The 22,013-nt window shown below is 44.3% G+C and overlaps 1 protein-coding gene across 6 annotated transcripts in view; it reads left to right on the top strand.

Annotated features, from left to right (window-relative positions):
- gak (cyclin G associated kinase) overlaps positions 1–22,013 on the top strand; it is a 191,587-nt gene that overhangs the window by 31,330 nt on the left and 138,244 nt on the right. For 5 of the 6 annotated variants that reach the window (XM_038804411.1, XM_038804413.1, XM_038804410.1 and 2 more), the window contains exons 2-5: positions 1,008–1,069; positions 6,489–6,548; positions 19,432–19,546; positions 19,730–19,872. In XM_038804411.1, coding sequence (XP_038660339.1) covers positions 1,008–1,069; positions 6,489–6,548; positions 19,432–19,546; positions 19,730–19,872 — 380 coding nt within the window. Of the gene's footprint in view, positions 1–1,006; positions 1,070–6,488; positions 6,549–19,431; positions 19,547–19,729; positions 19,873–22,013 lie in introns of those variants that run through there. The other variant, XM_038804412.1, reaches the window with a different exon arrangement.

Genomic DNA, 22,013 nt, shown 5'->3' with positions numbered 1-22,013 from the left:
TTAGGGAGCATCAATGGTAAAATGCAAAATAATCTGTAACAGTAACAGAACTCCCATCAAACCTGCTCACTTCCAGTTTTAATGGAGGTGGCAGGAGGGGCAGACGACCAACATGCTTGCAGGAAGTGGTTGGTCATTTAAATATTATAATGAGACTGTGCACCTTGATTTTAGTGGTGATTCTACAAAAGTGGCCAGGCTTCCTGGGTGTCAGGAAACACGGCAACCTAAAAGCGGAGGAAAAGACGGAATCAATGAAGTAACAGCACTACCTGTGGGCCAGAAGGAACAGGATAGTTTTCTCCTGGCCCAACAAGCTCCCCTGTGCACTTCCCGACTGTGATCTACCTGCCTATCCACACCTCCACAGATCACACCCGAAACCCACAAATAAAGTTGCTATAGTCCCAAATGACCATTGGCTGCTTTCCCCTTTGAGGGGAGAGTTGACTGGTGGTGATTTATCCTGAGGATCCTCAGGTGAGGGGCAAGGTTGAGAAGGTGGACCTTCATGAATAACCTCAGCTGGTACGGGAAGTGAACCCACACTGTTGGCCTTGCTCTGTATCACGAACCAGCTGTCCAGCCAGCTGAGCTAAACCGGCTCCAAAGACTGGTTTCCAGACCTCTCGATGGTGTTCCCGCCCGCACAGAGCTTGCCTCTAGGCTAACATACAGGTTTTTGTCACGGGTATCAAATATCATCTGCAGATATCAGCTGAGCTGTGCAATTTGACCATTGCTGTTTCCTATGATAATTTAGCCATTGACAAAACTTATTAAGATCTTTCACTACTGTTTGGAGTAAAATGTGACTAAGATAGTACTCTCGTTTTTGGATTCAAATGACTCTTTGGAACTATTTGTTTAATTGACGTGCTTGCCTTGATATGAAGTTACGGCCTTTTAAAAACCGTAGGTCTTTGTTAGTCCCTGAAAAGGTCTATAATGTCCACTGTATTTTGTTGCCAAGTTCTCACTCTAGGAATGTATTTCTGATTTAACAGGTGGATTTGCCTTTGTTTATGAAGCACAAGATCTTGGTAGTGGAACAGATTATGCTTTAAAGGTGAGTCATACTTTGAAACTATTTGCAACCACTGTCTTGCAGGCATTTCCCGTCTTTGTGCTGGGTTAGAGGTGTTTGCATCACTTCTGTAGTCGTTGCCTAGGGTGAAGTGCAGTTCAGTGTTTGTTTTTGTTTTACCACATTGGGCAACATCCAACACCCATGCTAATTAGTGGAGGAGTGTTTCTAGATAAATTGTACCTTCAGGTGGGCAATGTTTAAAACTGTTTTGTTTTGTGGTAGAATCTGCGCTACACATATCAGGAAGATCTCACGTGGTGTTGGTCTTTACATGCATGTCGTGGTTACCTAAGGATAGGATTGGTGTTTGAATGTCAGATCTTAATGTACAACTCAATGCAAATGTAATGCCACCGTTGAGTGTGAATAAAATTGTGTTTGCTACTCAGCATGATCAAGTATTTATTTCAGAGGAGACTTGGAAAACTACATAAAGTATATCAAATATTCACCACAGAAATAGGCCATTAAGGCCAACTGGTCCTTGTCGGCATTTATGCTCTATATTGCCTCCTCTCTTTCACCCCCCCCCCCCCCATCCATTCTTCCGCATCTAACTTTATCAGCATAACCCTCTATTTCCTTCTCCTTCATATGCTTATCTAGCTTCCCCTTTAGAACATCTGTAATATTTGTCTCAACTGCTCCCTATGTTAGCGTATTCAACATTCTCACCACTGTCTGAGTAAATAGTTGCTTCGGAATTCAGTAATTGATTTCTTGGTGACAATATAGATGGCCCCTTGTTTTGTTGTTCCTCACAAGTTGAAACACTCTGTCTATCATAGAACATAGAATTCCTACAGTGCAGAAGGAGACCATTTGGCCCATCGAGTCTGCACCAACCCTCTGAAAGAGCACCCGACCTCGGCACACTCCTCCGCCCTAACTTTGTAACTCCACCTAACCTGCACATCTTTGGAAACTAAGGGGCAATTTAGCATGGGCAATCCACCTAACCTGCACATCTTTGAATTGTGAAGAAAAAGAGTACCCGGAGGCACCCCACACAGACAGGGAGAGAATGTGCAAACTGCACAGACAGTCACCCAAGGCAGGAATTGGATCCGGCTCCCTGGCGCTGTGAGGCAGCAGTGCTAACTACTGTGCCATCACCTATCAATATACTTTGTAATTTTAAAGATCTCTTAGGTTACCCCTCACTCTTCTGTTTTCAAGAGGAAAGAGACATGGTCTACTCATGCTTTCCTGATGGTATATAACTGGAAATTCTGGTATCATTTTTGTATATCCTTTTTATAATGTGACACACAGCAATGTACACAGTACTTTAAGTGTGGTCCAACCAAGGTTTGATACAATAAAACTGTACTACCTTTCAATCCTGTACCTTTAGAAATAACCCTTAAGGTCTTATTGCCTTGCAATGTTACTGATTTGTGTATTTGTACTCCCTTTGCATCTCCATCTAATTTAGATTCTTATTTTTCAAGTAATATGTGACTTTCTTATTTTTCTTACCAAAATAAAATGCCTGACATTTACTATGTTTAAATTAACTGCCCATCCCGCGAGTTTATTAATGTCATTGTGAACGTTGGTGCGGTCTTCCCTCCCAATTTGACCATCTCTTTCAATTTGGTGTTAGCTGTAAATTTAGATGAAAGATCACCGACTTGAACCGTTAACTGCTGAGTATTTCCCACATTTTTTTGTTTTCATTACTGTAAATTTAGAAATTGTGTTTTGGATTCCAAAATCTAAATGAATATAATTTGTGTACAACAGAACAGGGATCCCAGCACCAATCCCTCTGGGGCCCAACTTTCCATCTTCTGGCAGTCTGAATAGCTCTTCCTCACCCTACTCTCTGCTTTCTGTCCATTCTGCTGCTTGCCCCTTGACTACACATGCTTTGACCATTATTCGTCTGCGACATGGTACCTTATCAAAGGTCTTTTGGAAATCTTGATAAGATTACAATTATGGCATCATCCTTGTGTACTCTCTCTGCTAGCTCTTGAAATCCAGCCCTCAAAGCAGGAGCTCAAACCCCATGTGTTGCTGAAATACTTTCTGGCATGTAATTTTTCTTTCTCCTCTTAGTTTTTGCAAACTGTCTGTACTGCTTTGGATGAATGATGTCTTTATGCCATCACTAAATTGAATCCATACAGACTCTATAGTTTATGTTGATCATGGACCCAATCATTGTTGATATTGGCATGTATATTGTGCGGTTGGGGGTAGTGAAAAGAGAAATGGGTCAGCCAGTTTCATTAATATTGAAGCAAATTATGAGTACGCTGATGGCTCAGTGGGAGAATGCACCACTCAATGCAGTATTGAGCTACCTTGCACTGCACTGAGTTATACAAACCAGACATCTCTGTGTTTTGACCTGTTTTCTATGATCAAATAGCTGATCTCTGCTGGGTTGAAGGAACCTGTACTGCAGTTGGTCTCCGGGGGCCCCTTGATTTAAGGAGCTGAAAGGTCAATCAGGCTGTGGGGTTCTCATTGCATCAGTTGACTTTTTGCAACAGTGTTTGCACCTGGGCATGAAGAGAACAATCTGCTTCCACTTCAGTGACACGCTCCAGAATGACCAATGCTGTCAAAACAGTTCTGTCTTGTAAAGATATAGTTCTGTATACATTATCAGCTTAAAAAAAATATTAACTAGCTTGCTATCTTCTCTTAATATTTCTGCAGGCTTTAAGAAAGTTGATCACATCATCCTCCCCCAGTGTTTCCCTCCTCCTGGAGAGCTTCATTGTCCAGCTGAGTGGGACTGCTCTTTCCTCGTTCCATTCTTAATTATGCAGTTGTAGCCAGAACTTATTCTGCAATGCTTTTTTCCCCCTCCCCCTTACTGTTAGCTCTGAATCCATCCGTTAGCCTCTCCTGTCTCCTTTCTGTATGCTGTCTCTCTGATGACATGATGTCAGTTTCATGCAAATGTTGACGACTCCCACATTGACCTCACTGCCATCTTTCTCAACTCCTCCATTCCCTCTTTGTTGTCAGCCTACTTGTCCAACATTCACTTCTGGGTAAACTGCAATTTCCTCTAATAAAGGATCAGAAAGATCAAACCCATTGCCATCAGTTCTTGATGCAAACTCCATACAATCTCCATGAATTCTGCCCCCCACCTTTTGGTCACTGTGTCAGACTGAAACAATTGTTTGCAACCACAATATCATATTTGATCCAGGGTGATCCTCTGACTCCAATATCCTCCTCAACACAAAGACTGCCTACTCTCACCTCTGTAACATCATCCAACTCATTCCATCTACAGTTTACAGACCGTATTCATTATTTTGTTATCTTCAGACTCAATTAGACTGATATTCTCCTGGCTTGCCTCCCACTTCCAACCTCCAAATCCTATTCACCCTTCATCCTTTTGTTCACTAACTACATTGGCACCCTGTCCATTAACACCTCAAATTTAAAATTTTCATCCACATGTTCCTGGCCTCACTCTCCCCACCTCTGTAATCTTCTCGAGCTCCATCACCCTCTGTGAATTTTGCTTTCATAAAGTCACAGAATTGTGAGGGTGCTGAAGGGGGTTATTTGGCCCATCATGTCTGCACAGGCTCTCCAAATGAGCACTGTGGTTTAGTGCCATTCCCCTGCGTCTTCCCCATGCCCCTGCACATTGTTTCTATTCAATTAATCATCTAATGCTCTCTTGAATGCCTCGATTGAGTGTGCTACCACCACAATTCCAGGCAGTGCATTCCAGACTTGAACCGCCACTCATTTGTATGAAAATGTCTTCTCTCATATCACATTTGCTTCTTTTGCAATTCACTTTATATATGTGCCCACTCATTCTTGATTCTTTTACGAGTGGGACGAATTTCTCCCTATCTACTCTGCCCAGCCCTCTTATGATTTTTGAACATCTCTATCAAATCTCCTTTTCATAGAAATTTCATAGAATTCACAGTGCAGAAGGAGGCCATTCGGCCCATCGAGTCTGCACCAGCTCTTGGAAAGAGCACCCTACCCAAACCAAGACCCCCACCCTATCCCCATAACCCAGTACCCCCACCCAACACTAAGGGAAATTTTGGACACTTAAGGGCAATTTAGCATGGCCAATCCACCTAACCTGCACATCTTTAGACTGTGGGAGGAAACCGGAGCACCCGGAGGAAACCCACGCACACACGGGGAGAACGTGCAGACTCCGCACAGACAGTGACCCAAGCCGGGAATCAAACCTGGGACCCTGGAGCTGTGAAGCAATTGTGCTAACCACAATGCTACCGTGCTGCCCATCCCCTAACCCAATCAATCCTCATTACTGAAGTTTCTCATCCTGGAATCATGCTTGCAAAACCCTTCTGCACTCTTTCGGATGCGTCACATTCTTCCTATAGTGTGGCACCCAGGACTTTACACAATATTCCAGCTGATGTCTAACTAGTGCCTTGTATGGGTTCAGCATAACCTCCTTGTACTTGTCCTCTATATCCCTATTATTAAAGCCCAGAATACAGATAGTTGTATAAACTGCTCTCTCCACCTGTCCTACACACCTTCAATGGTCTATTCATTCGTACATCCAGGTCCCTCTGCTCCTGCACCCATTGAAGAATTTTACCCCTTATTTTATATTGTCTATCCATGTTCTTCCTAACAAAATGCATCACCTCACACTTCTGCACATTGAACTTTTCCTCCCACCCATCTGCCCAGTCCACCAACTTGTCTATGCCCTTCTGAAGTTTACACTGTTCTCCTCACAGTTCAATACTTCCAAGTTTTCTGTCATCCACACATTTTGAAATTGTTCCCTTTGCACCAAAATCTGGATCATTAATATATATCAAGAAAAACAAAGGTCCCAATACTGACCGCTGGGGAACACCACTACAAAGCTGAAAATATCCATTGACCATTATTCTCTGCTTCCTATTATTTGCCAATTTTGTATCCGTGTTGCTGCAGTCCCTTTTAGTTCTAAAAGTCTGACCTCTTAGCCATCTTTGACTCCCTTCTCCCTCTGCTATTGATGACCTTCCTGTCAGTCGACTTGGCCCTCTGCGCTGCTCTTTCCCCCTTCAAGAGATTCTTCGTTAAAACCTACCTCATTGACCAAGCTTTGAGTCACTCCTCCTAATTGCGTGGTGTTAATTTATGTCTCCTGTGTGTGAAATGTCTTGGAGCATCTTCCGACATTAAAAGTGCTTTATAATTGCAATTTATCAATTTAATAAAGTGATGCAGATCACATTTAACGAATTAACTGCTTGAACTATTCTGCCGACCAATTTACTTGTGCAGTCACTTATGCAAGTTGAGCTTTTATCCACCAGAAATCCATGGTGTCTGATGTGTTTGAATAATTAAAAAGTCAAGTGTAATTTGTTTAATTGTTGAAGAATTGCTTGATCTTTATTTTGTGTTACAGAGACTTCTGTCAAATGAGGAAGAAAAAAGCAAAGCAATCATTCAGGAGGTTTGCTTTATGGTATCCTTTACAGTTATTCGAGTTTTATTGGTTGTAGCATATAAATTGCTTATTTAAGGAGCAAGCCTTGAAATGCTCCATGTTTGTGGAAAAATAGCTTTTGTTTTGTTGAAATAATGATTCAAAATATGTCTCATCTGATTGTGCAATTTTGTGCAATTTTCGTGGGTATGTGAGGAAACCACCTCCACTCTTTAACTGCACCTTTTAACTTTGAAAGCTTTCTTCCTCACTGGTTCTGTCCTCCATACCTTGTCGCTGCATGCAAGAGGATGTCAAGCAGTTTCCCTAGGCAACCTCCATTGCTGCCCTTGACTGGGTACCAGTAAATTAGGAAAGCAACTCGGTACACCCAATTAGTTTTGGCCCAGTGGTAGCACTGTTGGCTTTGAGTCAGAAAGTTGTGGGTCCAAACCATTTTCCAGAGACCCAGGTGCACAGCTTAGAGTAACGTTTCAGTGCATTACTGAGGAGGTGCTGCACTGTCTTGGGAATGAGACATGAAACTGAGCTTCATCTGTCTCTCAAGTGGAGATAAAAGATCTCAAGACACTTACCTTGAAGAGCTTGGGAGTTCCCTATAAGAACTGAGACCTTAGAACAGGAGTAGGCCCTGGTGTCATGGCCATTATTTATCTCTCAACTGACATAACCAGAAATAGCTTATTCGATCATTTATTTCATCAGAATTTGTAGGACCGTGTGTGCGAATTGGCTGCTGCAGTTGCTTACATCAGAACAGCTTTGGGACATTTTGAGGCTGTGAGAAGCTTTTTCTAAATGCCAGTTTCCCCCTCCTTTCCTGTAGTTTCATTCTTTCTCTGGGGAGGTGCTCCACTTCATGCTTCTTGACAGCAGCTGCATGGCATTTATCAAGGACTTAATAGAGTAAAGATTTGAACCTGCATGTCATCATTCCACAACTCTGTACATTTCTAAAATCAGAAATAATAGCCGTTCTAAGTTTCCTTTTGTCCCTATTATTTTTATGTGAAACAACCTGAAATGAATACAATCTCCATGCAAGCTAATCTGTGAGAAATGTTCTTGTTGGAAAATTTTAAACAAGTCCACATATATTCAGAGGTCTTGTGGCGCAGTGGGTCGCGTCCCTGCCTCTGAACCAGATGCTCCAGGTTTGTGTCCCATCCCAGAACCTGATGACCAAGAAGGTGCATTCGCAACATGGCCAAGCAGGTTGAGCATCAATCTGCTGAGCCTTCCAGCACACCAATGGCAGCCGGTATAAGCGGGAGAGATTCCTGGTCAACCATGTAATGGAAAGAAAGTTGGAGCCTCCTCCAACACTATCCATAGCTCCACACTTCCAACATCCATGTAAAAATGCATGTTTCCACAGCAACTCGGACTCTGAGTGAACTGTAACACACCACCACATTTATAAGCAATGTAGCCAGCCTTTCTATATATGGGCAGCAGGGTAGCATGGTGGTTAGCATAAATGCTTCACAGCTCCAGGGTCCCACGTTCGATTCCCGGCTGGGTCACTGTCTGTGGGGAGTCTGCACGTCCTCCCCCTGTGTGCGTGGGTTTCCTCCGGGTGCTCCGGTTTCCTCCCACAGTCCAAAGATGTGCGGGTTAGGTGGATTGGCCATGCTAAATTGCCCGTAGTGTCCTAATAAAAGTAAGGTTAGGGGGGAGGGTTGTTGGGTTACGGGTATAGGGTGGATACGTGGGTTTGAGTAGGGGTGATCATGGCTCGGCACAACATTGAGGGCCGAAGGGCCTGTTCTGTGCTGTACTGTTCTATGTTCTAAATGTAATAATCATCTTGGTGGTTTATCTGAAATGTTGTTGTAGTGACTTGTATTTTTTCTTTCCGCTGTAGCCATCTAATAGCTAATATTGCAGCTTATATGCTAGTGACCAGTTTGAATGTTCCTGATAAAGTGAATCCAGGAGTTAACCTCATTTTTATTTCCTCTTCTCCCTCTTGTTTTCTTGTAGTCTTTACCATCGCTTGGTTGGAGGGGCGATTGGCATTCCATTCTCTTGGTAGCTGATGCTCTGCATGATAAGTAGAGGTGTTTTCAGGCTAAATTCCCTTGCAATGACTGAAATCTGACTGCTGGGGCCCAAAGCAGAAGGTAACCCTGCTTCAGTCAGTGGTTTCATTCGAGAGACATATACCCGCAAGTGGCCCATTAACTGGCTGTACCGGGGCAGTAACCCCAATTATGGTTGGACTGGTCTCCATCTCCCCCCAACCCCTGCAACAGCTGCTGACTCAATCAGATCAGCAGCCTCACGTGGAGCGACTGCTAGTGGAAGCCATTGCTGAGGCTGTAGCTGTAAGGAGAAGGAGCCACAATGGCTGAGGAGCCTTCGGAGAGAGATAGGTGGAGTCAGGGCAGCAGGTAAATTCTAGCAATTGGGGTAGGATTGTTGTGCATAGGCAGTGCTGTTGCTTTGGAGGGTGGACGGTGCACCTGAGGCAGGTTCTCCTTAGCAATGAGGGACAAAAAGGAGGCCTTCCCCATCCTGGAGGCATGGAGGCTGCTGGGTTTCACTGGACGGTCTCGCCACGTTGTGGCAGACCCTCGCTTTTGATTTGGACAAATAATAATTTTCTTTATTGTCACAAATAGGCTTACATTAACACTGCAATGAAGTTATTGTGAAAATCTCCTTTTCGCCTGTTCGGGTACACAGCGGGAGAATTCAGAATATTCAAATTACCTAACAGCATGTCTTTCGGGACTTGTGGGAGGAAGCCGGAGCACCCGGAGGAAATCCATGCAGACATGGGGAGAACGTGCAGATTCCGCACAGTGACCCAACCTAGGAATCGAACCTGGGATCCTGGCGCTGTGAAGCAATAGTACTAACCACTGTCCTACCGTGTCACCCGAAAATGCCCGCAGAGAGGAAGTGGTCCTTAATTGGCAGATCTTCAAATACCATGACAGCAGGATGACATTGCCTTACTCCCAGTCAGCCCCCAAAGCTGCTGGTCGAATTTTGGCCTTCAGTTCTTCTAACTTTCTGTACTCTGTTCCCAAAACAGTCCGGTTGAGATCTGTAACCTGTAAACATCTTACTGCTCCAATCCATTATACACCTCCTTTTCTTTCACAGTACTTGTGCAGAAAACAAACTTCTCTTTATTTGAATGAGTGCTGAAGGCATTGTTGAGTTGGTGTAGGTTTGTACAATTTTTGTTGGAAAAGTTGTATAAGTAACCGTCCCTGTTGCACTGGTGCTGGTTTAGCACACTGAGCTAAATCACTGACTTTGAAAGCAGATCAAGGCAGGCCAGCAGCACGGATCAATTCCCCTACCAGCCTCCCCGAACAGGCGCCGGAATGTGGCAACTAGGGACTTTTCACAGTAACTTCATTTGAAGCCTACTTGTGACAATAAGCGATTTTCATTTCATTTCATTTTCACTTTGCCTGCAATTTGCAGTCAGTCAATGAATTTGGGTTTTTTGTAGTACAGCAACAACTTGCATTTCTATGGCATCTTCACCACGTTAAAATGTCCCGAGGTACTTCACAGGAGTGTCAAAAAATGATATTCGATACCGAGCCACGTAAGGAGATAATGGGAAACATAACCAAATGCTTAGCTGAAGATGTAAATTTTAAGCACCATTTTAAATGAAAATGAAAATCGCTTATTGTCACGAGTAGGCTTCAATGAAGTTACTGTGAAAAGCCCCTAGTCGCCACATTCCGGCGCCTGTTCGGGGAGGCTGGTACGGGAATCGAACCGTGCTGCTGGCCTGCTTGGTCTGCTTTAAAAGCCAGCGATTAGCCCTGTGAGCTAAAGAAGATAGCGTCGAAAGATTAAGGGGGGAATTTCCAGAGCTAAGGACCTGAGTATGGGAGGCATGTCTGCCAGTGGTGGAGCGATTTAAAAAATACAGGATGCATGAAAACCAGAATTGTGAGAAGTGTAGAGATCTTAGAGGTTTACAGTGCTAGAAGAAGTTACATATATGGGGAGGGTCAAGCTATGGCGTGATTAGAAAACAAAGATAATAATCTATACTTGAGGCTTTGATGCAGGTTGGACCATATTTTATAGGGCCAGTTAAGAGAAGGGAAGGTGACAAATTTAATTAAATAGGAGCCCAGATTTTGATTTCCGGAGTGGCAGTGGCAGGTCAGGCCTCGCGCTGTCCATGGCGGGTTCCTACATAATACATATGCTTGCCATGAATAGTTATTATTTTAAAACTTTTGGCAATTATGTCCTACCTTCAAGATTAAGCCAGTAGGCTGACGGGAATCCTGCGGTATCCAGTTCATGTTTGTTTGTTTGAAGTCTGTTTGTGTCTGAGGTCAGCGGTTTTCTTTGTTGAACTCTGCAGTGCAAGGGATGGAAGCAGGAGAACGGGCAGCTTGCGTGAAGGCTCAGGATTGGCATGGGTGAGTCAGTGGTTAGCGGAGCAGGGGGTTGTGTGGAGTAGGGCGAGGGGCATGGAGGCGTGGAAGAGGGAACCAAAAGAGGGTTGAGGGTATGGAGAAGAAGATGTAACGAAGGAGGGCCATTACCGGTTAACAGCAGAAGCAGCAATACCCAGCAGCAAGCAACACCTGAGGGAGAGAGGTTGTTCAGGATCCAGCCATCCAGGGAAGGCATTATAGAAGATGGGTACTGGCACGTCACCGCATCCCCAGGACCAGGACTAACAACCAGCAGGTGGTGGAGAGACAATGCCAAAGATGACAGAGTTTGTCCAATAAAATGATCACTGAAACATGTGGGATTGTGTAGCAATACCTACAGCCACATGGATTTCATAGAATTTACTGTGCAGAAGGAGGCCATTCGGCCCATCGAGCCTGCACGGGCCCTTGGAAGCAGCACCCTACTTAAGCCCACGCCTCCACCGTAACCCAGTAACCCCACCTAACATTTTGGACACTTAAGGGGCAATTTAGCATGGCCGATCCACCGAACCCGCACATCTTTGCACTGGCATTTCTATTTGGCATATATCCCACGCCATTGGCCCTCAAGGTGACTAATGCTCAGTATTTTTTGCCACCAGCGTTTTTCAGGGCTCCATGGGCAACAGTAGTATTTTACAGGTACACATGGGTACGTAAAAGAGGTAACCAACAGCCTGTTCCGTCATGTGGGTGAATTCATCAATTACTTGCCCGATGAGGACTGTCAGGCAGCAAGGGCATTGGGCTTTGTGGCTGTTGCTCGTTTCCTTGAAGTTCAAGAGGTCATTGACTGCACTTGTGGCCTTGGAGCTCTTTGGGACCAGCCTGTGTTATTTGTGCACCACAAGGGCTTTCATTCTTTGAACACTCAATTAGTCTGTGACCACAAGCAAAGGATCAATCATGTTCCTGCTCGTTTCCCAGGAAGTTCTCATGACTCAAACATTTTGTGTAATTCGCAGCACCCGAAACCTTTTGAGACTCCAGCCGAGTTTGACAGCAGGATCCACAAATTAGTTACATGATTACATGTGTCGCCCATGCATCAGCACTTTAAATTTTGATTAGAATTGTGGAAAGCTACCTCTCCACCCTGTGCCCTGGCGTGGCTGGGGGACCTGTTGGAATTCTTGACTCTTGAGAATATTAAGTTTGAACTGAGGGGAAGGATGGAGGGGTTCTACAAGTCATGGGCATTATTCATCATGCACTTTCAAGAACTGGGCAGCACGGTAGCATTGTGGATAGCACAATTGTTTCACAGCTCCAGGTTCCCAGGTTCGATTCCGGCTTGGGTCACTGTCTGTGCGGAGTCTGCACATCCTCCCCGTGTGTGCGTGGGTTTCCTCCGGGTGCTCCGGTTTCCTCCCACAGTCCAAAGATGTGCAGGTTAGGTGGATTGGTCATGATAAATTGCCCTTAGTGTCCAAAATTGCCTTTAGTGTTGGGTGGGGTTACTGGGTTATGGGGATAGGGTGGAGGTGTTAACCTTGGGTAGGGTGCTCTTTCCAGGAGCCGGTGCAGACTCGATGGGCCGAATGGCCTCCTTCTGCACTGTAAATTCTATGTAATTCTATGTAACATCGAACATTAGTTGGGGGGGGGGGTGGTGGGTGGGAGGGGAGGGGGGCTGTGTGTGTTAATGGTGACATGGGTGAGTCACGATTCCTTTTTGTCATTTGTTTATGTGATCGTGCGGGCTAATGTTTGGGGTTTGGTGGGAGGATGGGATCATTGTTATTGATATGAGGATTAACATATTTGTTACTGATTATTGTTTATTGTTGGTGGGTGTAAATTTGGGAGAAAATGTGAAAAAGGAGAATAAAAATATTTTTAAAAATAAAATTGTGGAAAGCTGGCTCCTGACACGGGCGGAAGTGCCGCCCACCTCCGGTTGTCTAATATAGCCCCTATTGGGAGGCTGACCAGGAGAGCATTGTAACAGTAATGTTTGAGCATAGTAAATGTACTGTATGATTATTGCATCAAACTGCACTAGAGGTTGTATGCTTTGTTCTGTGATGTATCAGCCTTGTGTAATTTATGGTTGTGAAACTTTGAATGAATACTTCTTGGAACACGGATTAGTATTTAACTTTGGACGCAAGATTCCCTGCTCAGTTACCTCTCAGTTGCACTTTATATTTGGAATTCATGAAGTTTAGACTTGTTTTCTTGTGGGACAGCCATGTCGTGAAATCCTCCTACAATCTTTGAGTTCAGAGGTTATCTTACAGCAGCGAAGTGGAGGACTTTCTTTAACATTGCTTAATGTCTGGTGAGGATTTTTTTCTTGAATTAATATGGATACACTGTCATTAACAATACATTAGCATGTAGCATTGTAGTGAAAATTGAAGGTAAATCTGGAAACTTTGTGAGGCTATTGTTGTACTCCAATGCTTTTCAGATAGCATTTTTGTTTTAGTTTTTGTAACAGTACTTTGGCTACAAGTAGTAGGAAAAGCTTGTTTTTGTAACAAAACCACTATGAATAGAGGTATTTATCTATGGATCTAACAGTCTGTGAGTAGAATAAGGATTAGAGCTGCAACTATTCAAGCAAGACTGACTGCTATTCAGTTTATTAAATAGCACATTGTAATTGAATGTGGCATGTTTTGTTTTGTTTGATTACTGGCTTGTAGGAGTGTTTTGTAATTAATGCTGCAACTGCCCCAAACAGTGACTGGTTAATGTTGAAGGACTAGCCTGTGTCCATTCAGGCGTAGTATATATGGAGTAACATTAAAGTACAATGAGTTCCCTGCCTGTTTGAAATGTCTAATTTTGATTACGAACACTCAAAGTAAAAGATTAACTTTATGTACAGTATTGTGAAGTAATGTACGGAGCATCCATACACTTTTGTGAGGCAGTCCATGTGAACAGTCCATGCAGCACCTGCATCAAACCAGCCAAAAAACAATTTCTAAAGTTGTAATGATAACAGATTAACCCCACCCTGTTCTAGGCTTTCGGAATGCTGTATTTCTTTTATAAATGAGCATTAAGCTTGGCTTCCGGTGTTTGTCATACAGAAACTGGACGGACAGGCTATTATTCATTAATTTTAAAAACCGAGAATGCCGTCTGTTTAGCTGGTGGTGATAAGTTTCCCATGTATCTTCCTTGTGATGCCATGAGGAAATGCTTGGAAAAGTTGGAGCAGGAGGAGGCTCAGAGAATCATTTAACCCCTTACGTTGTGAGTGGGGTTAAACTTTGGCCCAGTGATGAATGTAGAAATTGACTTATGTATTATTTCTTATTTCTGTTGCAGTGAGGTTCTTAAAAGGGTTGAGGTATATATTTATTGCATGAATATTATTATTTTTTTTTAATAAACAATTTTATTGAGGTAGTTTTTGGCTTTGTAAACAGTTACAGACATCAACAGAAAGAAAGCAAAAAAGGCAAAAATATGCAAACATTCATGTACTTTCAATACTGTAACATACTGCACAAGCCCGCTCCTCTTCCACCGGTACTACCCGCCATTTTATCCCTCCTACTCTACTCTACTCTTACCCCCCTCCCAAACCCCCTGCTGACGCTCACTCTCCCGCAAAGAAGTCAATAAATGGTTGCCACCTCCGGGCGAACCCCTGTACAGATCCCCTCATTGCATGAATATTATTAAAGAACCAAGGTTAAGGTACCTAGACTGTGTGTTTGCTAAAGCTGAAATTAAGAAGTTATAAAAGGTGAGGCAACCACTGAGGACAGACCCAGCAGGGTTGGCGGCGCAGTGGTGTACAGTTGGGAGGGAGTTGCCCTGGGAGTCCTCAATATCCACTCTGGGCCCCATGAAGTCTCATGGCTTCAGGTTAAACATGGGTAAGGAAACCACCTGCTGATGACCACATCCAGGCCATTGTCAGCTGATGAATCCGTACATTTCGATGTTGAGCACCACTTGGAGGAGGCACTGAGGGTGGCAAGGGCGCAGAATATGCTCTGGGTGGGGGACTTCAATGCCCATCACCAAGAGTTGCTCAGTAGTACCACCACAGACCAAGCTGACTGGGTCCAAAAGGACATAGCTGCTAGACCGGGACTACAGCGGGTGGTGAGGGAATCAACAAGAGGGAAAAACATACTTGACCTCATCCTCACCAATTTGCCTGCTTCAGATGCATCTGTCCATGACAGTATCGGTAGAAGTGACCACCTCACAGACCTTGTGGAGACAAAGTCCTGTCTTCACATTGAGGATACCTTCCATCATGTTGTGTGGCACTACCACCATGCTAAATGGGATAGACGGAGAACAGATCTAGCAACTCGACTGGGCAATCATGAGGCACTGTGGGCCATCAGCAGCAGAATTGCATTCAACCACCATCTATAACCTCATGGCCCGGCAAATCCCCCACTCTGCCATTACCACCAAGCCAGGGTATCACCCTGGTTCAATGAGAGCACAGGCGAGCATGCCAGGAACAACAACAAACGTACCTAAAAATGAGGTGTTTACCTGGTGAAGCTACAACACAGGACTACCTGTGTGCCAAATTGCATAAGCAGCAAGTGATAGACAGAGCTGAGCGATTCCACAACAAATGCATCAGATCTAAGCTCTGCAGTCCTGCCACACCCAGCCGTGAATGGTGGTGGACAGTTAAACAACTCACTGGAGGAGGAGGCTCCACAAATATCTTCATCCTCAATGATGGAGGAGTCCAGCACGAATGTGCAAAAGACAAGGCCGAGACATTCACAACAATCTTCAGCCAGAAGTGCTGAGTGGATGATCCATTTTGGTCTCCTCCAGAACTCTACAGCATCACAGATGTCAGTCTTCAGCCAATATGATTCACTTTACGTGATATCAAGAAACTGCTGACCAAATCCAATCCAGCCAATTACCATCCCCATCAGTCCATCATCTACACTGTCCATCATCTACAAGACATAAGTCAGGAGTGTAATAGAATATTATCCACTTGCCTGGATGCATGCAGCTCCAACAAAATTCAAGAAGCTCGGCACCATTCAGGACAAAGCAGCCCGTTTGATTGTTCCCCTGCCACAAACATTCAAACCCTCCACCGACGAACAGTAGCAGCTGTGTGTACCATCTACAAGATGCACTGCAGTAACTCACCAAGGTTCCTCAGCCAACCCCACGACCCGCTATCTGCTCTTGATCATTTCATTAAGAACTATTGCCGTGACATCACGCTCTCAATTTCTCTGCTCCTCTTACCCACACTAACTTATCTCCTTCTGAACTTGCTGCACTTTGCTCTGTCAGATCCAGCTCTGACTTTGTCATCAAACCTTCCAACAAGGGTGGCCTGTTGTTGTCTGGTGTACTGACCTCTACCTCGTAGACACTTTCTCCTACGTCAGCCTGGATCATGACCCCACCACCGAGCATCAAGCCATTGTTTCCAGGACTCACTAACCTCGTTGCCTCTGGAGATCTTCACTCCACAGCTTCCAACCTCATGGTCTCCCAACCCCAGGCAGCCCGCTTCTACCTCCTCCCCAAAATCCACAAACAGGACTGTCCTGGTTGGCCCATTGTGTCAGCCTGTTCCTTCCCCATTGAACTAATTTCTTCCTATCCTGACTCCATACTCTCTCCTCTTGCCTAGTCCCTTTCCACCTACATCCACAATTCCTCTGGTGCAATACATCACATCAACAACTTCCAATTCCCTGCTATAACTTCCTCCTCTTTACCATGGATGTCCTATCCCTCTATACCTCCATTCCCCGCCAGGATGGTCTGAGGGCTCTCTGCTTCTTCCTCGCTTCTTCCTCGAACAAAGGTCTGAACAATCCCCATCCACCACCACACTCCTCCGTCTGGCTGAACTTGCCCTCTCACGAAACAATTTCTCCTTTAAGTTGTCCCACTTCCTCCAAGCCAAAGGTGTGGTATGGGTACCGTCATGGGTCCCAGTTTTGCCTGTCTCTTTATGGGGTATGTGGTACATTCCTTGTTGTGGTCCTACTCCAGCCCATCCCAACAACACTTTTATTGGTACATCGACAGCTGTTTTGGTGCAGCTTCATTTTTCCATCTGCTCTTGGAAACATTTATTAATTTTGCTTCCAATTTCCATCCCTCTATCACCTTCACGTTGTTCATCTCCGGCATTTTCTTATTTTCTGGGGATAGATTGTCCACTACAAGTCCACTGACTCCCACAGAATACAGCTCTTCATGCTCATATCCTGTAAAAACTCCATCCCATTCTCCCAGTTCATTCGCCTCTGTCACATCTGTCCTGATGACGCCATTTTCCAAAACTGTGCTGCTGACATGTCTTCATTTTCCTTAATTGTGGTCTCCCACCCACTGTGGTCGATATGACTCTCAAACTGTGTCCAACCCATCTGCTCTCACCCCTCAACTTCTGATTAGGTGCATCACACACTACTGGATTTAACATTGAGTTCAACAACTTAACAACTTCAGACTGTGAGCTCTCCCCTCCACCTTCACTCCATTTTTATGTCTATCAATTCATTTTCATTTCTTCCATCGGTCCATTTTTCCCTCACTATTGTCTCGCGCGCTCTCTCTCTTTCTCTCTCTCTCGCTCTCGCTCTCTCTCTCTTCCCCCCCCCCCAAAACTTGGCCACCTGCTCCCTGTTCCTAGTTGTCCTTTGACACACTGCTTACCTTTATTCTGCCATTCTAACCTCTTACTGTACCATTTATCAGCACCTTTCTCAGCCTTGATCGCCAGCACTTACATTCCCTTTTTCTTTCTGTCCACGACATCTTTGTCAGTCTCCACCTATCGTTGGCCATCTATACTGCCCCATTGCTCCATGCCCCCCACTAACAACAGTATAAAACTGATCCTATTTCCAGTCATCCAGACTCGAAACATTAGCTCCCTTCTCTCTTCACAGATGCTGTCAGATCTGCTGAGATTGTCCAGTATTTTCTGTTTGTGTTTAAGATTCCAGCATCCTCAGTAATTTACTTTTATATAAGCAGGTAATCTGTTTGTTAATTGTATTTATAAGTGTTGTTTGAACTGTATTGGGTTGCTCATTTGGAGTTTGTAGCGGGCATAGGTGGTAAGTTGAAGTTTTTCCTTATGTTTAGAATTGTTTAACTGATGATTGTAAAGCTATTTTCTTCGATGATAGTGCCGTTTAATTCTGTGTTTAAGTTTGTATTTGCATAAGAGCCATCACGCCTGGGGTGAAGTAACCTTTCCTCACAGATTTACAAATTAACAACAATTGTTTGGGGTTCTTGTCCGGTATCCTAACAATTTTTGGGATCTGGTCCGGTATCCTAACCCCGGAATTTCTTGAGTGCCTTTTTTGCTCCGGTTTCCTCCTACAAGGCCCGAAAGATGTGCTTGTTAGGTGAATTGGACATTCTGAATTCTCCTTCTGTGGACCCAAACAGGCACCGGAGTGTGGTATCTAGGGGATTTTCACAGTAACTTTGTTGCCATGTTAATGTAAGCCTACTTGTGACACTAATAAAGATTATTATTATTATTATTCCAGCTACTTAGTGCTTTGAGACTTGCTGTGTTTTGTTTAACTGCTTTATAGACCAAGGTAAGGACCATGAAAAATCAAACCTTTGTTATCTGCTGATTAGGGTGTGTGTATATTTTTTTGCGTATACATGGATCCTGACGTGAATGCAGGGAAATTATACAAGACCCCGTCGTTGCATTGGAGTTAGTGTTTTTTGTATGAATGACAGAATATCTGGCTGGTCATAACCTGCAAATGGTGCAAATTTGTGTCTACTAACATTGTGGCATAAGCAGCTCTAAATCATGTGTGTGAGAGTTTCTTTGGTCTGGGAAAAACATGTCTCTACATTGCTATTGCACTGTAGTTATGCTAGTGAGTTCCAGAAAAGTCTTGACCTTTCTGTGTTATTGCCTGTTTATAAATGTATTCTCACTCCCCCCAAGCACGTATATTGATTCAGGGCTGAGAAGCAGATCAGATAATACTGCGTGGAAGTTCGCACAGCTACTCTTGACCCAACTCACAACAGCGTGAGAGGTGTGTTTAAGATCAGCTATTTCTATTCTGTGGATTAGGGTTTTTGTTAGTCTACAACAGGCTTATCCAACTCATGGTCCATGAGTTGGGCTGCAGCCCCCAAGCTCTCTGGACTAGGCCCACCAAACGTGTTGGACATTCAGCTGGATTATACTTGCTAAATGCTGTAAAGCTGTTCATCCATTCACAGGCTGGTTCCCCCTTGCATTTGCTGCTGATAGGCTCACTAGTGAGAGAGGGCATATTAACATTAGATAGGGACTGCAAGATCACTACGTTCACCCTTTAATTCGCCACTTCCCCATGCATTCCGGTGTACAAGATGGTTTTAAAAGATTACGCATCCCGTTTCCCAGTATGGCACTCTTTATAATTAATATTTAAAATAAATTAAATGTTTACACTTTAGCTCAATGAACAGCATACTCCTTGACCAAGCAACTTCAGAAAAAACTTTCAGGGCATCCAAACATTGTGCAGTTTAGCTCAGCGGCTTCCATAGGGAAAGAAGAATCTGATACTGGACAAGGAGAATACCTTATACTCACAGAACTATGTAAAGGTAAAGTTAAATATTAGCATGGATGTATAATGATTTTGCTTATTCCTTTGTGGATGCCCTCGTCTGATCGATGTTTAATCAAGACTTGACGTAAAAGAAAAATAATCCATTTTCATATATACTTTCACAACTTAAGGACTTGAAACAATAACTGTTAATCTTTTTGCTCTCTTTTGTTTCCAGGCCAGTTGGTTGAGTTTTTGAAGAGGGCTGAAGCAAATAACCCACTACCATGCAATACAGTGCTCAAGATATTTTATCAGACCTGTCGTGGAGTGCAACATATGCACAAACAGAAACCGCCAATCATTCATCGAGATCTCAAAGTAAGGAATAGCTTCTGAACCCTTGGCAGTGTCAGGAAAATAGTGCACTAAATTCCTGAATTGGATATGATGGTTGTCAAAATACAATTTGCAATTATTGGAAAAAGGAAAATACCTGACTCGTCTTACTTTTGCTTTCATTGCCTTCTACATTCTTCTCTTTTAGATGTCCACATGCTGTACTCCTACAAATGCTTGAAGTTGTAGCAGTATAGAATGAGAAGCCTCATTCATGCTTTTGTTATCTTTAGACTTGACTATGTTGACGCACTCCTGGCTGGTCTCCCACATTCTATCCTCTATAAACTGGAGCTCATCCAAAACTCTGTTGCAAGTGTCTTAACTTGCAGAAAATCCCATTCTTCTTCCCCTGTTTTCACTGACCTACATTGACTTCCAGTGAAGCAATGTCTTGATTTAAAATTCTCATCCTTACTTTCAAATTCTTCCATGACCGTACCCCTCCCTATCTGTGTAATGGTAAATCCAACAACTCTCCAAGATATCTGTGCTCCTCTAATTATTTTTTATATAAAAGACATTTTGTTACAAATGTAAACAATGACACAATAACAACAGAACCACATTCCAACAAATCAAAGTTAACAGTTTGTACATTTTCCCCCTTTTAGTGTCGTGTCCCCCCCGCCAACCGCCGCCCTGCCAATGAACAGCTCCTCGTTATGAACTGCCTCCACTGTACCTCAAAGCCCTCTTCCGACCCGACCCCCCTCAAAAGGCAAACTTAATCTTTTCCAGCCGGAGAAACACATACAGATCCCCCAGTTAGGCCTCCACCCTCTGTGAAGTCTCTGACCTCCAATTCAAAATAATCCGTTGCCAGGCAATCAGAGATGCGAAGGTCAGGACATGGGCTCGCTTCCCCTACAGCAGCTCTGTCACCTCCGAAACCCCAAAGATAGGCACCATGGGGTCCAGCTTCACCTTGGCTCCCACTATCCTCGATAAGATCCCAAACACAGCTTCCCAGAAACTCGTCAACTCCTCGCAACCCCAAAGCATGTGAACATTATTTGCCAGCCCCCTCCCACACTTCTCACATCCATCCGTTACCGCCGGGAAGAACTCACTCACCTGAGCCCGAGTTATGTGTCCCCTGTGCACCACTTTAAACTGAAACAAGCTCATTCTAGCACAGGAGGAAGTTGAGTTCACTCTCTGCATCGCCTCACTCCAGAGCACCGTCCTATCTCCCTCCCTAAATTCCCTCCCACTTCTGCTTGATCCTTTCCATCAGCGCCTTCCCCTGCTCTCCCAACCATCTGCAAATGTCCTCGATTCTGCCCTCGCCACCAAATCTGGGAACATCAGCTTCTCCAGCAGTGTGTACTCCAGTAGTTGGGGGAACATCAATAGCTCCTTGCGCGCAACTCCCTCACCTGCCAGTACCTAAACTCACTCCCCCTCGGTAACTCAAACCACTCCTGCAGATCATCTAACTCAGCGAATTTCCCGTCCGAGAACGTATCCCTGACCCGCTTCAACCTCTCCTCCTTCCACTGCCTGTACATCCCATCAATTCCCCTCTCCACTGTCTTAAACCTGTGGTTCCTGTACAGTGGTGTCAGCACTGACATGCGCCTCCTCAACTGATTCCAGATCCAACTGATTCCCGTACCAGCCTCCCTGGACAGGTGCCGGAATGTGGCGACTAGGGGCTTTTCACAGTAACTTAATTGAAGCCTACTCGTGACAATAAGCGATTTTCATTTCATTTTTTCATTTCACCTTAATAGTCGGACACAGAACTCCCTGTATACTTCTTTGGTGCCAGTGGCACTGGGGTCACCAACCCCCCTCCCTGCCTCTGACTTTGTAACAGAGCCCTCCCAGGGCACCTTCCCTGTCCACAAAAGTTCTGAGAACAGTGCCTCCACCTTCCCAAAAAAAGGCCTTTGGGAGAAAAATCAGGAGGGACTGAAAAACAAACAGGAACCTTGGCAGCACATTCATCTTTAACACCTCTTTATGCACCCTCCCTGCATCGTATCCCTCCTTTTAAAGTTCCCTCTTGATCTCTTCCAGTCAAGTTCCACCTATGCATTGTGGCCCACTCGTGCATGACTTGAATCCCCAGATCCCTAAACCGATCTCGTGCTACCTTAAATGGTAGCGCCCCC

Source organism: Scyliorhinus canicula, chromosome 8 (genome assembly GCF_902713615.1).
Source record: "Scyliorhinus canicula chromosome 8, sScyCan1.1, whole genome shotgun sequence".
Taxonomy (NCBI): domain Eukaryota; kingdom Metazoa; phylum Chordata; class Chondrichthyes; order Carcharhiniformes; family Scyliorhinidae; genus Scyliorhinus; species Scyliorhinus canicula.
Note: the sequence above shows the minus strand (reverse complement) of the source record. Positions and strands in the feature narration are given on the sequence as shown.